The following is a 21343-nucleotide window of genomic DNA, read 5'->3' as shown; positions in this document are numbered from 1 at the left end:
ATCGTTTTTTGGTAAGTCCAGTATCCCGTTCCAATATGCTTTTATTTCCCGGTCACAATCTCATTGTTATTTTTTTCTGATATGTTATGGATGTTTGTTATAAGCTCATTGCGCTAATGTTTCCTGTTGAACACATACCCGATTGAAATAAAGATTCTTGTATCTTGGGTCCTGGGTCCCGGCTTATATAACTCACCTTTTAAACAAGCGTCTGATCACTATGTTAATGATTTTTTTGTAAATGGATATACAGTATATATTTAAACTTTAAATTTAAAGGAGTACAATGATACATATACGCCAAACTGAATAGGATAAATTAACAGGTTTGCAGTACTTTTGTATTGAATTCGTACCGATATTTCTGGATTTCATGGGATTTTGTTGTTCAGAATTGTCCAGAACCATAACATATGTCAACAGCATTCGAGCATCCTTTTCTATTTTTAACAGTCATTAAGTACAGCAAGTAAGCCTTAAGGGATCATAATCAATAGCAGAATACTTCCTAGTCCAAATAATTGTACGTTGACAATTTTTTTTTACAATTTTGGTATGGCAAATCCTTCACGTACAAATTGTTTTGTACTGAAAGTACAGACATGTGCACAGTTTAATAACTTGGTATTTGGACTGCATTTTTTGGCCAGTCGAGCGATTGGTCCTTAGGGTGATCTCTTGGACTGAGAATCATAAAAAAAATGTGTTTTAGTACTCTATGATACACATTATAAACAAATAATCAACTTTTGGTTGTTTTTTTATACATTAAATATTTTGAAATTTCATACATTCTTTATCATTCACAAGTTATGAAGGTTAGCAGATTTAGGGTTAAGACATATGTGTGGAAACGAGCTCAGATCTACTATAAGTTTTCGATAATACAACTGTATACGTCGCATGCATGTTCAGAAGGAAGTTATCTCCAAGGTGCAATCGCTCAACAAGCACCAACTAGACGCGTGTTCTCTATTTTCTTTAATAACTCTGCCAAGAATTCTGTTTATATACCGACTCACAGATCTTCGCCAGTACTTTTGACATACATGTGATAATTTCTTGGGTCGATTCCGGGACACTCGTCGTAATGTCAACGCACACTAGGGGGCCGGGCATGCTCCCCCGGAATTTTTTTTAAATGGGGAACGTCTGTGGTGCATTCTATAGTATATCTGGGGCTATTTTAGTCGTTTTTAATGTCGGGAAAATGTACCTATTTTGACTGCCAAGACGTATTTTTTACTTGACATGGTTGTTTTTTTTCTGCATTTTCTTGAAAAAATAAAACCACCAGATCTTTTCCCATGCTTTAAATGAAGTGCTAACCAGGAGGATATGCAGTCTACTTTCGGTTTCATCAAAACAGGAAATAAACAACTATACGGGCACCTGTTTTCCCGCGCTTTTGAGAACATGCGTTACAAAATATTTATTTTTTCACCACATTTAAAACGTTTGCAATTTATGACACACAAGATTTTCCAGTCGATGAGCTTTTTTCCGTTTGGAGATGCATATAATTTTGATAGAGGGACGTGTCAACAATCGGCTGTATAAAGCGATCACGTGACTTACCATGGTCACGTGATTAAAGCACTCTATATAACCACCTGTAAACCCCATATCGTCAGTTTTATTTCGGCGTGAAAATACACACGATAGTTCGGAAAAAAGGTCAAAACACTAAAATTCCTTATGGACGCGTAAGTTGTTTTAAGTATAACGACGTATCGACTTTGAAATTTGAAAGGAATATGGGATGTTTTCCGTGTTTTAATTTTGTTTTTTTACTCATTTTGTCACTTTCTTTGAACTTACCTTCATGCTTGTTTGTTGGTAAAATGTGTGAAAAATATAAATTCATCAATTAAAAGCTATCATTCATAAGACCAAATAAATCCATATGAAAACAATGAATTTGTATACAAGAACCCTCCCCCACTCGTTAAGCACAACAATAGGCCGATAGATCATTTATCGGGTGATTGACGATGACCTCGACGACACACGTACCAATTAACGGATTAGTGTCAACATGTCCTGTGTTTTACGACCAGTGTCCCGGACAGGCAAAATAGCTGACTTACATTGGTAAAATTAAGATAATCGATTCCGATTCCGAGATTTTTTTTTTTCGTTTTTTTTTTATGACTTTCCGGGACAAACATGCACCCTACGTGACTCCGTGACAGAGATACAATTTCCGGGACAATCCCGGACGTCCGGGACGATATCACATGTATGTTTTGAGTATGCACAAGATCCGAACCCAGCATGCGCTTTTTGTCTCTACGCTTGGACGGGTTCCAGTCATGAGGTAAACATTACCCCGGTTCCCGTTCGCGCGTAAAGTTGAAAAGCGCATGCCGGGTCCAGCCGGTGTGCATTACTGGCGAAGATCTGTGAGTCGGTAAAAAAACAGTGTTCTTGGCAGAGCTGTCAAAGAAAATTGCGAAAATGCTACTAGTTTGTGCTTGTTGAGCGATTGCACCTTGGAGATAACTTCCTTCTGAACATGCATGGGACGTATACAGTTGTTTTATCGAAAAATTCTTGTAGATCTGAGCTCGTTTCCACACATATGTCTCAACCCGAAATCTGCTAACCTTCATAACTTGTGAATGATTAAGATTGTAGGAAATTGTAAAATATTTAATATGTAAAAATAAACGATCAAAAGTTTATTATTTGTTTATTATGTGTATCATAGAGTACTTAAACACATTCTTTTATGATTCTCAGTCCAAGATATCACCCTAGGGACCAATCGCTCGACTGGCCAAAAAATGCAGTCCAAATACCAAGTAACTGTGGACATGTGAACCTTTAGAAATGACAGAGAGGTAGATATAGGTCTCAAAACCAGTAGATTGGGTTCAAAAGCGGTAGAATTTGTAATTCCTTTAATTTTCAGTCAAAAACAGTGAGGAAACAATATAAATAAAAACTTGATATTTGTTACTAATTTTAGATTTTCGGAAAATACACATAAAATACGTCATGGTTAAGAAACTTGTCAAATGTCAGTGCTTTTGATTGAGAATCAGAAGGAATATTACCTCTGACTCATAAAAACATGTTTATATTCAGAAGAGCCGCTAATAAATAAAATCAGACTGCCAAAACAGGTCGGAGTGTAAGTGCAGACGACTGCAGAATTGTATATGTTAATTTTCCCGCCAAAATGTTGTAAAATTTTATACGCTGTAGATAATTAATAACACCTTGGAAATGTTGTTTCTTAATTCAATAATTGTTTGACAGTTTTATAATGTCTTTGATATTTACAAAAATGCTTTTAAACCGTTTCCGTGGCCTAGTGGTTAAGGGTCTGCCTACGGAGCGGGAGGTGGTGGGTTTGATCCCTGGCCGCGTCATACCAAAAGATGTTAAAAGTTGGTACAATTAGCTCCCTTGCCTGGCGCTCGGCATTTAAAAGATAGTGCTTGGAAAAGTGGTGAACTCAGTACTCAGGTTTAACCCAGGAAAGTTGTGTATCGGTGCTTTACACCGAGCATGTAAAAGAACCAAGGGGTCTCTTCGAAAAAGATCTAGGGTATCACACCCGGACTTCCTTCCTTGAAAGTTGAGCAAGAAGCTTATTGATGTCGCACTTGATGTAAGATTTAGGGGGATTTAAAGCCACATCATTAAATGCATTTATAACATTTATTTTCAGACAGTACTGGCGTTTTGTTCATGCTGAAAATAACAAAATCAATAAAGAGATTTAGCAAAGTCATTATGTAGTGTGATATATTTACGTATTAACAATTGATTGCTGTACATTTCAGATGAACTTATAAGAACACTCAAACCAGTGACAGAAAAACGACATGGCTTCACAATATGAGGAAAAATCTGTGATGTTAAACAGCAAAGATGAGGAACAAGCAGAAGAATCCTTCCATGTAAAAAAACACTCATTTGGTGAAATACAAGAGACAAGCTTAAGAGGAGAGGAGCGGGGAAAGAATGTCCGACGGAGTCAGTCGCTGCAAGTCCTGGCGTTGGAGAATATTATGATGGTAGGTCAATGTGTTAACAAAAAAAAAAGCAAACATATTGGCTAAACTATTTTGTTTCAGGAAAATAGTTTTACTTGAATCTATAATTGAATAATCTTCTCAGTGACAGGATTGATCTCTCAATAAATCCTGTATAAAATTGATGACATTTTATCCCCCCCCCTCTTCAAAGTCACGTTAGATAACCATTCACCAGATATAGTAGCCCTAGAGAGACATTAACAAAGCAATTTATAAGGCAATATTTATGTGTACAACTGGTTAGATTTTACATGATATGTCTTCAAATATTCAATTTTAAATGTTTATAAATATTGATTGTTATTGTCAAATGAACATGCGATAAGTCCAAGATTTGTTTGTAAGCAGTGCAATTCGATTTGAAACATAACATTTCACTAATGTTTAATCTACATGTATCTCTGATTTTAAGTTGAACTGTACAACAACGTTACTGTCAGAACCGTACAAAGTATTCATTTTCTCAAAAGTTAGTTGTATGCCAAATTTTGTCTGTGAAAAGTTGCTCCTCATTCAGATACAGCCTTGATATGTTTTCATTATATGGACTGGGTATAGTATTTTTGTGGACTGGGTATAGTCCTATACTGTGGATAGTAATATTACTGATTGTGTCATAGTCAAAGTAATTAATGTTTGTAAAAGCATTTAAAAATTAAACAATAAATTAATTTTAGGAACTAGAGGTCTATAAAAATTAAACCTCATTTAACTAATCATGTAGTATATGATTTCTTTTCATTCTAGTCTGCGAAATAAGCCACACACCCGTGGCGTATGAATAATCTGTCGGCCTGTAAAAATTGGCAGACAGTACGCCTGGTGGGATTTATTTCACAAATACTTGATTTTGTTTTTCGTGTCCGCAAATTCGAATATCCAAATCCCAAAGCGTGTCATTGCATTACAATGGGGCACCCTTTCAATTATACCGTGTTTTAAATTTCCTGCCCTTTGATGACGTCACAAGGGGATACCCGATAACATGGCAAGTTGATAAATTTTCAGCGGTGGAATGCGATATAAGGTACAGAACAGATTGTATACATATATATACATGTCTTTAAAATATGTTAATGTATTCATGCAGAAAACATATCTCGTATAAATTAACCAAAATAGCCGCACTTTGAATCAAATAATCAGTTTGTCACATATTTTCGCAACTTTCTTGATTGTTTAGTTACAGGCTTTCAAGCGGGCCCTTCTTTTCCTACTTTTCCTACTTTTCCCTCCTTTTTTGTTAGGCTCCTACTTTTCCCTACTTTTTCTTGAAAAAGCCCTACTATCCCTACTTTTTCGTAAAAATAGTTCAAGAAATAATAGAAAAGTTTTAACTAAATGCATTGATTGAATTACTCTAAATCTTGGTTTTAATAAGAAGCCATTTCTAGTATTTTTGTAGGATTAGTTTGATGCAGTAGGTCTCCAGTGCTGCAAGAGGGGTTCTATGATGAGAATGAGTAGTGCATGTTGACGAGTCTGAGACACCATTTCCAGGTTCATCTCCCCATCCTGTGGCGGAATCCCTCTTGAAGCACTGGTTTACAAGCAAAGATAACTACATGTACATCACAATTGTCCTATCCAATAACTCATTTACCTGCCCATACATGCCATATTTCTAAGAGGCTTGCCAGGGGATTTTGATATGACACCAGGGCATTTTTACACAGCGAAATTAAGCGCAATATCTACATTTATGATAAAAGAATAAATACAGAAAAGCACTCTAATTAAATAATTTTTTGACTTAGTCACCATGGTCCTTCATGGAATTTCACACTCATAATATTATGGATCCTTTCCACTGTCATTCTTGAGCTAGTTTAAAAAAAAAAAAAAAAATCCTGGGGATAAGGATCCTCCGGTAGGGGGCCATGGGATGGGTTGGATTTCCAGGGGATTTTTCCACCGGCAGTGGATATAACATGCATGCCTGCCCCTGAAAGGCATTTCATCTGGGAGATTTAGTCCCCCGAAGTAGAAAAGTTTTAAGTTGAAATGCCTTGCTGCAATTTGGCTTCGTGAGTGTAGCCTATATGGCTTGTTTGAGTGTTTCTTTTTTGTGAAACTTGGTGGACTCAGTTGAGTCAATTCTTGAGCCTGTTTGTTAAAAATGGGTCAGGTATCGGCCAATATGCCCATTGTCAATAAAGCAGTTCTAACTGCCCTTTCTGATAACTAATTCATCTGCTTCTGAAGGAGAAAAGTTAACTTGTATTTCAAATGTCATGCTTTACTTTTTGCTTGTTTGGTTGTAGCGCATGTTTCTTACACAGTTATTGAAAACCCAATATAACCATTAGAAACACAGAATTATACAAAAAAAAGGGCTACACCCAACCAAGCCGAAATTGAAGCATGGCATTTGAAAGTTAACTTCTATTCTTCCGGGGACTAAATCTCATGGTTGAAGTGTATTCAGGGGCAGAATGAGTTATTGGAAAGGACAATTGGTTTAGTAGTCATTTGTTAGCATCAAGAAAGGTTAGTAAAGAGCCCTACTATCCTTACTTTTTGCTCTTAATATCCCTATTTTTCCCTACTTTTTCCAAAAAATCCTCCTACTTTTATCCCTACTTTTTTGTTATCGGTCACTTGAAAGCCTGTTTAGTATATTCAATTGATCAAGCCCAGTCAGGAACATATGTTTGCAGACCCTATTTTAATGTTATAATATGAAATATGACACATATCTTAAGCTGTTATTTTTTTTCATGTTTGTCTTCTTCTTTTTGCAGTCAAACAAAGTCTACTGTGTTGACAGTTCCTGAAAGCCATACAACTGGCTATGATGGCAAAATGACTGACATTGAAGTGAAAAGGACTCAAATTCATGTGGAAGAACAATCAATAATTTACATGTTTGACCAGGTGATTCCATTGTCAACTTCTGGTAGCATCAATCAGATATCATAAATGGTATGTTTGTACTCTATTAAATAATCATTATTCCAGGTACATTGACTGTCACGATCACTACAGCTCGGCTATCTTCGGCAAACTTCTGGCTATTTTTGGATAATGACTAAGTTGATTCGATTTCATGACATTGAACACTGAAGGTGGGCATATTAAAATCCGTCCGTCCTTCCGTCCGTCCGTCCGTGTGTCCGGCTCAATAACTCGTGTCCGGGCTGTAACTTTCCCTTGTATGGACAGATTTTAAAATAACTTGCCACATGTGTTCCACATACCAAGACGACGTTTCGCGTGCAAGACCCATGTCCCTACTGCTATGGTGAAAAATGCACTTAGTGTTTATTCACAATGGAATGCTGAATATAAGGACATAAGAGTGTAGGTTGTCAAATATGGGTGTTTTTTTATGTTCAGAGGCAATTTAAAATAACTTGCCATATGTATTCGACACGTAAAGGCAAGATTAACTTTTCATGTTTTTTAATAAATTGGTTAACGGATCCGCCGCCCAATTATTATATATACATAAAATGATGTTAAACCTGCAGCCTCAATTGATCTGAGATCAAAAAATGAATTCTCATTATCAACATACCATTTGCATTTAAACTTTTTTTTGGTATAACTGACATCAAGGCTGATCAGTATCAATGGTAACAAATCACATATAAACTAGAGTAATTGATAAAATATATTGTCCCGTCAGTGTGTCTGTCCCAAAGGGCATTAATTGTTAAACAAATTATATGGAGACTACTATTCAAGTAATCAAAATGGGGGGTAACTTAAATTTGGTTAAAGCTGCAGAATTCATTACTGAATATAAAGTCATTTTTATTATTTACATTTCCTTATTCCTTTTTATAAATAATAGCCAGTAAAATTTGTTACATTGTGCTTTTTCTGATGAGAAGAAGTAGTGCCCAGCAATGAGGAGACACAGGCATAGTCATTGTTAGGTTGTTATGTGGAAATAGTGTTGCAAATAGGAAAACTCTTGCAGTCAGGATGTGCTTCAAAAACATCAACAAAAAGTGACAGTAAAACTGAAAGTTTGTAATAATATTGACTTAAAATGTGACATATTTTACGTTTTGAGAGTCTTTTTTTGTCTCGGAACGAGCTGATTTTTGTGAATATGCATGAAACCAGTTATATATAAGACTGCTGACAAAAAATTAGATTCCCGATTTTTATATTTAAGTACAAATTTATGTTTTATGCATTTTTCTTAAACCATTAGTAACAGTTTGTCATAAGACATTAATTTTCGAACAGAAATATAAAAATCTGCAATCTGATTTTTGTCAGCAATCTTTTATCATTGGTTTGCAGATATTTACGCAAAAATTTGCCCTTTCCGAGACAATAAACAAATAAGTTGAAAAAACGGTACGGGTAAATCTGTGAGAGTGCAGCTTTAAGGTGGAGTGTATAAAATGCTTTTATAATGATTACATTAATTTGAATTTGAAATTGGAAGGATTAATGTTCAAATGCTCAATTTGTCATACACATATGTTTGGCTTAACAGTCCAATTTTCTCTCCTCCCAATTTCAAATTCAAATTAATGTAATCATTATAAAAGCATTTTATACACTTCCACCTTAAAGCTGCACTCTCACAGATTTACCCGTACCGTTTTTTCAAATTACCGTACTAATAAACTAGTATATACCATTCATTCAATTGACTTAATATTTCACAAAATTATTGACGACCATCTAACAATAAAGCTATCAAGCTAGATTAATTATAAGTTTTTTTTACCAACTACAAATCAATGTACAATGCTGTTATTTCCATGTATATATTGCTAAAAGAAGTAACTATTTTACATTTGTATGTCAACTAGCGGAACCATGCGCATGTGTATTGCCCATGCGTACAGCTGGGAAAACTAGTTGATGTTATCACTGTTTTCAATGCTCTTATCCAATGAACTATTTGTAATTGTATGCATGAATATGATAACAAACGGCTTTTGTCAATCAGTGTGTGTATTCCATGTGATAAATTTTGTCACAAATGCTACGTTAGAGGGCAATATTTTGCTTCGAATGAAGACTAAAAACAATATAAACTTCACTATTTCTTCACCGCAATTTACGACGCATTTTATCACGTGGTATACACACACTGTAAATACTTGTTTCAATATTTGTTCATTTTAACCTATATGCTTTTAATATTTCCAGGTCACAAGCTCATTGTAATTTTTTGATAAGACATGTATGTTTGTTAAATAGCTCAATGAGCTAATGTTTCTTGGTAAACATTTATTTATTAATACGTAACTCCAAATACATTTTCCATATTTTATTCATATATCAACTCGCTTTTGTTGTGAGAGGTATCTTAACCTTTTCTTTCCACTCCCTATCTAGAACTGACTAAAACTTACAATACAACATACAATTTCTCATAAGGCCACACCCATAAAAATTATAATTATTAACAAACCATACAAAATAGCTTATATATAAATCAAACTTCATTCATACCAGCCCCTAATGTAACCTTCTATTGTCTTTACTTTCAGACCAGAACTCATAAGAACCTAGTTCACACCTACATGTTATATGCTTTGATCTAAGTAAGGACAACTGCATACCAAGTTTCATTCAATTAATTATGGCAGATACAGTATGTCAAGTAATTAAGAACAAGACTAGCAGACGTCTGTAACTTCTGCTTCAAAGACTATAAATTAGTACTAGACCATAACAATATGATTTCCACATGTGGACTTGCAGTGAAATCCTCATTCAATCAATTTGAGAAAAATATAAATAATCAATTTTGATATTTAAAATAATGAACTGTTTTATAACTCTGTCACACAATATAACACATACTCGACTTTAAATAAAGATTCTTGTATCTTGTAGTAAGGTTACATAACCCCATTTAAACCTAAATACAAATTATGGACCGTGATTGACTTAGGAACTAAGATTTAAGTTTTAGGGCACATCGTGTCCGGTTCAGGTTTAAGGGCATGTTGGGATTTTCACTAATTGCTTAATACTTTACTCAGTAGATGCAATTAGGTAACATAACTCCATATTAAACGGTTTAATATGGAGAAATGTTACCTAATGCCAAATTTAGCCATGTTTATTTATTTTGCTTTCAAATTAAGAAATGATTTCTATTACTATTATGAATAGACATATGATTACAAAGAAACTTTAAACACACTGTTCTCTCCCTATCACATACTTTATTATTATAGACTATATATGTTTAGCTAAATTTACAAATATTTTGAGTTTGTAATCTGTTCAATGATCTCATTAATGTATATTGTGATTTTTGTTTTGTTTTCTTGTCAACTTGTAAATGTATATTTGTTGATATATGTTTACTCATGGACATAATGTCTATATGTGTTGTTAATAAACTTGCTTGGATAGCTGATACATCTTATACAACAGTAGATGACCCCTATTGATTTTAGGGGTCATTGGGTCAAAGGTCAAGGTCACAGTGACCTATAATGGTAAAATAATTTTAAAGCTTGTCCGAGTGATAACTGAACAATGCCTAGGCCTTTGGTAAACAAACTTAATATGGAGGCTGGGCCTGACCAGTAGATGACCCCTATTAATTTTAGGGGTCATTGGGTCAATGGTCAAGGTAACAGTGACCTTGAATGATTAAAGGTTTTCCGAGTGATAACTTGATAATGCCTGCATCAATGGCCCTCAAACTTGACTTGGAGGTTGGGCCTGACCAGTAGATGACCCCCATATTGATTTTATGGGTCATCGGGTCAAAGGTCAAGGTCACAGTGACCTTGAAGGCAAACTCAACAATTTCTGGACCTATGGTCATCAAACTTGACATGAAGGTTGGGCCTGAGCAGTAGAAAACCCCTTTTGATTTTGGGGGGCATCCAGCCAAAGGTCAAGGTCACAGTGTCTTTTAATGAGAAAAAGTTAACAAAGCTTCTCCCAGTGATATCTCAATAATGCCTGGACCTATGATCATCAAACTTGACATGGCTGGCTTGGCCTGACCAGTAGATGACCCCTATTGATTTTAGTGGTCATTGCGTCAAAGGTCACACTGACCTTGAATGATAAAAGGTTGTCTGAGTGAAAACTCGACAATGCCTGCACCCATGGCCCTCAAACTTGATTTAAATGTTGGGCCTGACCAATAAATTACCGACATTCATCTTGAAATTTCTTCATATTGACTTATTCCCTGCTGCTAAGACGATACACTTTTATTCGCAAATATCAGTCATCATCTGAACATGATTAAAAACTGTACCTACTGTCCTCACACATCAATGGTCATTATCTTAAAACTGGCTCAAAGGCATCCAATGTCAAGGGGAGAGGGGCATATTGTTTGACAAAATTTTAGACTTTCATCAATTCATAACTAGTTTAGAAAAATTTGAAAATGTTCTTATTTAAGACGAATAAAATAATTTCGTTACTGTCAACAAACATGGTGGCAATTGGTGCCAGACGATTTTAACATTTTTTTTCTCGAGTTTTTCACAGATTTTTTTGACTGCGTCTTAAAACCACTATCGTCTTATAACCAGTCATTTACGGTATTAAAAATAGAAAAAACAGCTGAAACTGAATCTCACAGCGAAAGCTGAAGTTTTTATGTCAATCATTGGAAACCGGGTAGAAACTTTTTTTTTTATTGCTTTTGACCACCACATATTATATCAATATTGTATTTATTATTAAGTCAAAGCAGTTTATAGTTTAGCTCACTGTCCTATGACTGCATTTGTCATTCTTATTTTTTGTCAGGAGATCTCATTGAGGTAAAGTGCATTTAACAGAAACCATAACTTGTGCTGTAGTTTGTGCTTGTTTTCTTTTAGTTATTGCCCTTTGTTAATATTCATACCGTATTATATCATGCATAGGACGCACTTTTTTACCCCCAATTCTCGTCTTAAAAATTGCCTGCGTCCTTTCTATGCTATTAGAATTTCATCTGTTTTTTTCCAAGTCCATTTCAGGTTGAAAATATCGGACCGGGGAAGAACGCGGTAATAGTAAGTATCTGTACTGCGTCACCGAAGAGAACAACTGACATAGGTAAAATCACGCAAGTTAACACACGCAGAAATATATTGAATGTTTACTTTAAAATGATTTATTGAGAAATAAATTGAAAAAAACACGAGTGTTTACTTTTTTATAAAAGGGACGCTACTCACAAAAACTCGATGTGAGTCAGCACTTTAACTGGATTGAATTATAACGGCAACGGAAATCGGGAAAGGAGGTAAATATCAATTAATCGTTGTTTATGATTTTAATGTTTCGATATTTTACAAAACATTTTGTTGTATGTTACTGTTTTAAAAAATTGATAAATGAATGTGCATAACGCAAAGTAGCATTATTATCACTATCAAATCTTTTCAAATGTGCGGAGGTGTGAAAAACACCCGCTGTCTGTCATTAGAAAAACATCAATAGAACAAACTATTGTGATGGTAAAACCTTATGGTTGTTTGTTCACACTTTACCCGATGTGCCTTCCGCTGGCAAGGCTAACTACTGACACTTAATTATGCCGACATGCTTTAATCCGCACAGCGACAAGCCTTATCAAAACAATCATCAGTTTTGACAATACACAGTTTTGTTGCGATTGCAACGGTTGCAACGGTTGACTGTCATTCAGAAAGCATGTCGAGACTATTGCAACGGTTGACTGTCAGTCTGGACTATTACGGCATTTGTATAAGTCTTATAATATGCGTAAATGTTCTCAAAATGTCAAGACATATATCATTGTTGTGTACACTAAATTACCAAAATAAGACAATAATTATTGAAATACACAAGACAGTTACCAAAATATGCCTTATATACAATTTTTTGTTTGTTTTTATGCCCCCTTTTGAAAAAAGTGGGGTATATTGTTTTGCACATGTCGGTCGGTCTGTCTGTCGGTCGGTCGGAATACCAAATGGTTTCCGATCAATAACTTGAGAACGCTTTGACCGAGGGACCTCATACTTGGTATGTGTATTGGTCATCACCAGCAGATGAACCCTATTGATTTTGAGGTCAGTGGGTCAAAGGTCAAGGTCAGTGTGACCTTTGAAAAAAGTGGGGTATATTGTTTTGCACATGTCGGTCGGTCTGTCTGTCGGTCGGTCGGAATACCAAATGGTTTCCGATCAATAACTTGAGAACGCTTTGACCGAGGGACCTCATACTTGGTATGTGTATTGGTCATCACCAGCAGATGAACCCTATTGATTTTGAGGTCAGTGGGTCAAAGGTCAAGGTCAGTGTGACCTTTACATGAAAAACGGTTTCCGATCAATAACTTGAGAACGCTTTGACCCAGGGACCTCATACTTGGTAGGTGTATTGGTCATGACCAGCAGATGAACCCTATTGATTTTGAGGTCAGTGGGTCAAAGGTCAAGGTCAGTGTGACCTTTACATGAAAAACGGTTTCCGATCAATAACTTGAGAACGCTTTGACCCAGGAACCTCATACTTGGTAGGTGTATTGGTCATGACCAGCAGATGAACCCTATTGATTTTGAGGTCAGTGGGTCAAAGGTCAAGGTCAGTGTGACCTTAACATGAAAAACGGTTTCCGATCAATAACTTGAGAACGCTTTGACCGAGGGACCTCATACTTGGTATGTGTATTGGTCATCACCAGCAGATGAACCCTATTGATTTTGAGGTCAGTGGGTCAAAGGTCAAGGTCAGTGTGACCTTAACATGAAAAACGGTTTCCGATCAATAACTTGAGAACGCTTTGACCCAGGGACCTCATACTTGTTTTCTTATATAGTAGACAGTAGAAATTTATATGTCACTAAATGCATGAGTTGAAGTATCAGTTTTCAGTGAACATCTAGTTTAATTATGCCCCCCTTCGAAGCAGAGGGGTTATATAATTGCTTTGCACATGTCGGTCGGTCTGTTGGAAGACCAAAGCTTGTCCGAGTGATAACTCAACAATTCCCGGACCTATGGTCATCAAACTTGACATGAAGATTAGGTATGACCAGTAGATGACCTGCCTCATATGCATCCAATGACAAATCAGCTGTCATTTCAGTCCATGCATATTTCATTCAATTGTCCAAATATTTCTGGCAACTTGGCGCTCAGGGGGCATAATGTTTGACAAACATCTCTTGTTTACTTCAATATATATGTTATAAATACTTGACCAACCTCAATTTTTCGGCTCCGATTTTGACATTTTTCCGCTGCGTCCTATCTTATATATCAAGGGTTTTTACCCGTTTTCTCAACTATTTTTTTGCCTGCGTCCTATCTATGCTAGCGTCCTATACATGATATAATACGGTACTTATTTTTTTGTCCAGAGCAGAACTTGAAATGTCTTAGAGATATTGATTTTAAACTTCATATACAGATAGATCTCTTGAGAAAAAGTGCAGTGCTTAAGAACCAGAACTTTGGTTGCAGTAGTTTTTTGAGTTATTGCCCTTTGTTAATTTTTATACATTTTTTTTGTCAGGAACATAACAGAAAAAGTCTATAAGGTATTGACATCAAACATCATATTGAGATAGATATCATTGAAAAGAAGTGCAGTGCACAAGAACCATAACTCTGGATGCAGTATTTCTTTAGTTATTGCCCATTGTAAATTTTCATTGTTATTCTTTGTCATAGGGTGAAGTTAATACTGTTCTTAATTTGGTGGGGGATATTGGCAGTCTGTGACTGCTCTTATATAAGAAAAACTTTTTAAATCTTCTCAAAAACCGTAAGGCCTTAAATAACCGGTATTCCAGTTATCCCTCTTTGGCCCTCTTGTTTATATTCTGCACTTGTGCTTCCCTTGAAATAATCATAAATCCCCTACCTGGTATTATGATTTGTATTTTAAAGTCTGCATGAGGGGGTAGACATCAGTCCTGTGATAGCTCTAGTTGTGCCTAATTTTACATGGATTTATTTTTCTCATCATAAGGAGGACACACTTGATGAGGGATTTTTGATTGGTCGTCGTCAGAGGTCCCTGGACAATTTATATTCACGGAAGTCACGCTCTATGGTGCGCATAACAGAAGTGGTATCCCCTTACAAGATGCTGTTCTCATGTAGGTGTCTATTTCTTGTAACATAGTTATGCACTTGATTTTATCATTATGGTTAATATAGTTTCTGCCTTTCAAGTTATGATTAAGAGGCTGTATCTAAGTCATGTGCATTGTTTCACATCATATCATGTGACGGGAGCAGGACTTTTCAACCCCAAGACTTTTCAACCCCTTCTCAAAATGAAGACTTTTCAACTCTTAGACTTTTCAACCCCTATTTTAAAGACTTTTCAACCCCTACCTGTTTGGACTTTTTAACCCATAGTTGAAGTATTTTTATAGCCATATTGAAGACTTTTCAACCCCTATTTGTCTCATTTGTTACACTTTTCTCCAAAGTATTGGATAAATATTCTAACCACTTTTTGATGACAGCAAATGATAACTTTGATTAAATATTTGATTTTTTTAAATTTGTATAACTAGAATCTATATTACTCAAAATGTGCTCTAGCTTTATTATAAAACTTTCATTGCTTTTAAAAAAGGTCAGCAGTCGAAACAGTTATGTTATAGACTTATAGTAACATATTGCTGTTTCAGTACAGTTTGATCTTAGTTATTGATAATGTAATGGGTTGAAATGTCTTTGTTCTAGGGAGGGTTGAAAAGTCTTAGCACTTTTAGGGGTTGAAATGACAAAGGGGTTGAAAAGTCTGACAGACCAATGTGATACCATATCACATTTTACATGACTGATTAACCTAGAGGTTTGTTGAAAGTTGTTTAAAGTTAATGAAACTTTTCCCAATTTTTTGCTGGAGTTCCAGACTGTTTGAAGTGGTTTTGGGTTCATATGAGAATTTTTTCATCGCTGGAATAACTTTTGAGAGCTCTATTTAAAAATCGTATCAATTTTACAACATTAAATTATTATATATAAGAAAGATATAAATGCTTCCATTATGTTCTATCACAAAATCTTCAGCTTTGATACTTGTTTCTAAGTTCTATAATATTTGCCAATAAAATCAGAGTATCTGTGGCATGTAATATTCTGTTCATTGATTATGGTAATTTAACTACATATTTTTTCATTCTAGAGAGGACATATTAAAATTACACCATCTGTCTGTCAGTGCCTCCGTCCGTCCGTTGGTCCTTCCATTCGTCCGTCCGTGCATCCATCCAACCAGATTTTTGTGTACAGACTTTTGTCATGCACAAAGGAATTTTTAAATGAATTGGCACATATTTGGTACTTAAAGATGACTTGTTGTGTGCAATACTCATGTCCCTACCTCAAGTTCAAGGTCACACTTGGAGTTTTATTACTATGTAATGCTTTATATATATACACATGGAGTATAGATGGTTATGTTCAGGCTATATCTTTGGGATTTTCAAATTTAGTTTTTGCTCTTTATTACCAAGAACATTTTTTGTAAACATTGACATAATAACTTTGAAACCTTTTAAATATGTGGCTCAGACACTTGATAATTTGTATGAAGCATCATGTCCTCCATTATAAAGTTTTTGTTTTAATTGTGCTCCTGGGTTTAAAGCTAGTCCCGCTCTGGGGGTCACAAGTTTCCTATATATAGACTGCAGACAACGCGAACACTTTTTCTTCTTCACAGGACATTGCGACAGGTAAACACTGAAAGTTTACCTGTCACACCAAATTTTTACCTGTCGCAATGTTACAAACAGTATTCAGTAACATCAGCCTAAACCTTGATTTTAAGCCTCTTTTTTAAATAAGTTTTGTAATTCCCCATTATAACAGGTTTAGATCTTTTTGGTTAGATTTGTCCTACAGTACTATAATAAATTACAAAAAAAGCCTTAAAAAAAAGCCAAACATAATGTAAAAAAAATCAATATTCGGATCTTATAAATGTCATAATTTTTTTCTTCCCTTGCCTCCCAAAAAAAAACTCATATCTGGTTCGTCTACCCATGGAACAGCTAGATCTTACTCTTTTAATTCATCTTTAAATTAAAGATACAATACTGTTATAAAATGTAACGAATTGTACTACAAGTCAAACTCAGGCACAACATTTATGCAAAAACGAAAGTAGAAGTCTTGTTATTGGCAATGTTCAACTGAGCGGAAAGAAAGTCAGCTCGGTATATTAATCATCATATTTAAATTAACACGTTTGCCGGGAACCACTACATACGGAATTTTGTAATTTCCGAACATTTCCGTAAAATAAAAGTATTAGAGTACGAGCTGAAATCGGAACCTTACGCGTTTTATCGGCTTTTACGGAAACATGTCGAAACGGGGTTTACAAATAGTGAAACACGGATTAACACGCTGAATAATCATGATATAAAAATAACTCTGAGCATTTATTTAGAAACTGAAAGTAAATTTTCCGAAAATTAAACGGTGCTGACTTTAATTTTTCACCGGACACAATGACCGACCAAAACAAAAGTTTCGTCGGTCAAAATTGAAATATACCGGACATGTCCGACTGTCCGACGGACATTCGCATTGTCTGTAGACTGATATAAGAAAACTTTGAAAATCTTCTTGCCTCAAACCACATTAGCCCTAGCCCCTCGATATGTGGTATGTAGCCGATATGATTGCCCTCTACCAAGTTTGTTCAAATTATGCGCCTTGGTTCAAAACTGCCTGAAGGGTCACAAGTTTCCGAAATAATTAAATATTTTCAAAATAGGAGACCTGTTGACATACTTGCTTTACATTAATGTAACAACACAGTCCTAAAATGTTATTTGCAGTTGCTTAATAATTCAAATATTAATTTAATTCTTTATATAAACAACAGTTTTATTAAATTATGCAAAGCCTAAAGTTACATTTAATAAAATCATTAAATTCTTCATAAATTGTTTAAAATCTATTTTTACCATAAAGGGCTTCACTATTCTATGTTTAATATCCATGATTGTCAACACTATCTGTTGTCTTAAGCTATCAGTTATGCACCAGTCATTTGTAACCATGGCCCTCCAAGGTCTGGGGGTATACCGGGGATAGCATAGCGGGGGAAATGGGCCGTGTTTTTACCTTTCAGGTGGCCCCGCAGTGCCAGGTGAATGCGATGGTTTTGTATTCCCGCCAAATATATCGGGGAATGGGCCTTACATAGAGTCCCATGGGTGTGGAGGCATTTGGTCCCTTCTATTCCCCGGACCGGGGGGGAGGGGGGGGGGCGTGGTTACAATTGACTGGTGCATTATTATAATACTTTAATAGGAATAGTGAATTTAGCAACAAGGTAATACAGGGAAAGATCAGAGATGATTATTGCCCCAGAAATAGTATTGCCCTGTGATGTATGTTCTTGCCATTGACTAATGTAAATACATATTCTGTTATCTACTTTTAGGCTTTCTATAAGGTTAGTATGCAAATATTTCAAACATTCACTCATGATTTTGATGGTCACAACCAAAGCTGCAGAAAGTAGGTTTATCTGAATACTGTACAGTACATCAGAGTACAAAAGTACCAAACATATTTCACTCGCCAGACTGTAAAAGGGCCCTTTAAATGGAGCTTTTTTTTCAGTACATGCACATTTTTACAATATATGTTACCTTTATTAATTAAGCCATTTCATTAGATACTAAGACTCAATTTAACACTTTTAAAAAATTTGCAGACACAAAATGTGTTTGTGTCTCCAGTATCAATTACAAGCGTCTGCCAATTAACAAATATTGATTGATCATCGTTGGTCTGATGGTTATCTACTATTATTGGGTTATTGCGAATGACAAACATGGTTTGTGTATTACAATTTCCACCTTTTTTTACTGACTTGCTTTTTTGGACTGAAATAATAAAAAAATGGAACAAATTTCTGACCAATTTTTGTAACCATTTTCTGTTACTGAATTTGGTCCGACACAGTGAAAATCAGTCCAGACTGGCAAATTGTCGGTTTTTAGAGGCCCTGCTCTTCAAAGTGTTTAAAATTATAAGTGATTTACTTTGATATAAATAAAATACTTATATTTACTTTGATATAAATAAAATACTTACGGATGTAGAAAAAGGTAAAATGATGCTGACGCAGTAGCAGTAAAAGTTGATTGATAAAAATCTCCTGGTCTAATGTCATCATCCCCTGGAATTCTAAACAAAATCCCCCATAATGACTCCAGAAATACGGGAATATATGAACGAATGTATTTCCTTTATCATTTTTAGCTGGGTCAAGGGCTGATGTTACTGAGAACTGGAAAACCCCTGTGAAAGTTTTCAGCGATAAACGACGGGGAAAACCAAAAGAAGACAAGAAGTTGTCCAGGAGAATAAGGTTAGTTATGTGGCACCAAGTGATATACTGTGAAATCATTTATATTCAATGGCTTGAAATTTCGTGGTTTTTCCAAAAAGGACAATCTCGTGGGTTCTTAAATTCATGGATTTTCATTTTCCTAAATCATATGCAAACTCTCAATATGAAGATACCGTGAATTGTATCATCTACGTCACACATTTTATGACACTACAATGGTTCAATAACACTACAATGGTTCAATATGTCAATTAGGCCACACCAAATTAATCTTTTGTTCCTCATACTATTGCCAAAAAAAATTGGAGAGAGCGAGCCAAAAAAAATAAAAAAAAATACAATTTTGTCAGTTTTTATTAAACCCGAAGCGAAGAGTGAAAAATATTTTTTTCCTTATAATCAATATAAATAAGAAAGATTGTTCAACATAATTGCCCTTAAACCTATTTAAATGCCATCTTGAACAGAAGCTCTAATGGACATTGGGAAAATGTCGATATACATACTATTTATTCATCCATGTTTACTACAAACATTATATGGATAAGTCAAATTTCTTATATAATTAAAACGTATTTAAATATGATGATCATTCATAATAAAAATTAACCCTGCTTTTAGTAAAAAGTTTGAATCCACTTTGTTTGTATTATCACAGGAAATGCAATGACATGTGCTTATCAAAAAAAGAACAAGGGTATGTTCAGAGTACTTGTATAGTCATTTAGACTTATTATGCACCAGCCAATTGTATATGCCCCCCCCCCAAGCCCAGAATAACGGGGACTTTGACTTTCGGTCCATCCCATCCTCACCTGCAGGGACACACTTCTGTTAAGATCCCTGCCAAATAGCCCAGCACCCTGGTGAGGCCCATTCCCAGCTATTTTCAGTGTGAAGACAAAACCACTGCATTCACTAGGCACTGTGGGGCCAACTGAAAGGTAAAAACACAGCCCTTTGCCCCCGCTGTCTCTGGGGAGTTGTGGTTCCAAGATGACACGAGGTGGTTGCCTTTGCTGCCGTGCACGTGGCATGCCTCTTCCCTCACATCTACTGCTTCCGCCACCTTTCTTTTCCTTCCTTTAGGGCGTCCTCTACCCGGCATTGTTGTAGCAGGTGTATTAAACTGCAAGTTTAAATTATTAAATAACTAAATTTCTTTAGTTTCTTATTTTTTTCTAAGAGCTTTTTAATTTCGATCCTCTCCGCACGAGATTTCACTAGCAAAGAAAAATTCCCGGTTCATAGACCGGTTTAATTTAATTCCAGAAGTGTACTTTAAACTAGTGTCAAATATAGAGAACCAGTACGTATTTACTTGACCGATAGAGACCGAGTGTTCCGATTGCGTAGCAACGGAACGACAACCCTTAAATTCAATCTTCGCGAAAATAATAAAATTTACTTTTAAGCAAAAGAATTTAACATATTCTAATTTAATTACGTGTGGGGAAACATTTTGTTTTCGTCCAGTCTAAGTCAGTCAGGTAGTCCGTCATAACACTTTCAGTAGGTCAACGGTCAAGGTCCCAATGACCTTGAGGTCCTAATGACCTTGAGCTGAAAAAACAAACATTTCCATTTATAAGTCAAGAATGCTTGCTTTTAAGAGCTTCATACTTGATATGCAAGTTGGTCATGACTAGTGGATGACCCTTATTGATTTTGGGTCAAAGGTCAATGTAACTGTATGAGTTGCACTGACCCTGAGGTAAAACAAGAGCACAGTGAAACGGAGCATTATAAGCCCGAAGAAGATTTGGCTTGAGGTCTTTAATAAACATTTAGGTTATGCTAGTATACTGCTTACTAAGTTTAAAAGTAGCAGGACTTGGAAAGTGCTCACAACACATCCTTTTAATGTAGCAATAATTTGTATAAAGTTATCTAAAAATTGCTTTATTGGTTACAAAGTTGTGGCAAGGACACGTTTTCTAAAAATTCCTTTATTAGTAGTAACACAAAGTTATGGCCTGGACACGGAATTGCTAACGGAATTGCTAACGCCCCCCAGTGAAATTAG

General features: G+C 35.5%; 1 protein-coding gene across 3 annotated transcripts in view; it reads left to right on the top strand.

Annotated features, from left to right (window-relative positions):
• Positions 1 to 209: 209 nt before the first annotated feature.
• Positions 210 to 21343, top strand: part of LOC128203721 (uncharacterized) — a 114807-nt gene continuing 93673 nt past the window's right edge. For all 3 annotated transcript variants that reach the window (XR_008256021.1, XM_052905254.1, XM_052905256.1), the window contains exons 1-4: positions 210 to 326; positions 3798 to 4031; positions 14950 to 15079; positions 19227 to 19335. Coding sequence is in view for 2 of the 3 variants with exons in the window: in XM_052905254.1 (XP_052761214.1) it covers positions 3840 to 4031; positions 14950 to 15079; positions 19227 to 19335 (431 nt within the window). In the remaining variant the exon portion in view is untranslated. The remainder of the gene's footprint in view (positions 327 to 3797; positions 4032 to 14949; positions 15080 to 19226; positions 19336 to 21343) is intronic.

The sequence above is a fragment of the Mya arenaria genome, chromosome 9 (assembly GCF_026914265.1).
Source record: "Mya arenaria isolate MELC-2E11 chromosome 9, ASM2691426v1".
Classification (NCBI taxonomy): Eukaryota; Metazoa; Mollusca; class Bivalvia; order Myida; family Myidae; genus Mya; species Mya arenaria.
This window is presented reverse-complemented; position numbering and strand designations above follow the sequence as displayed.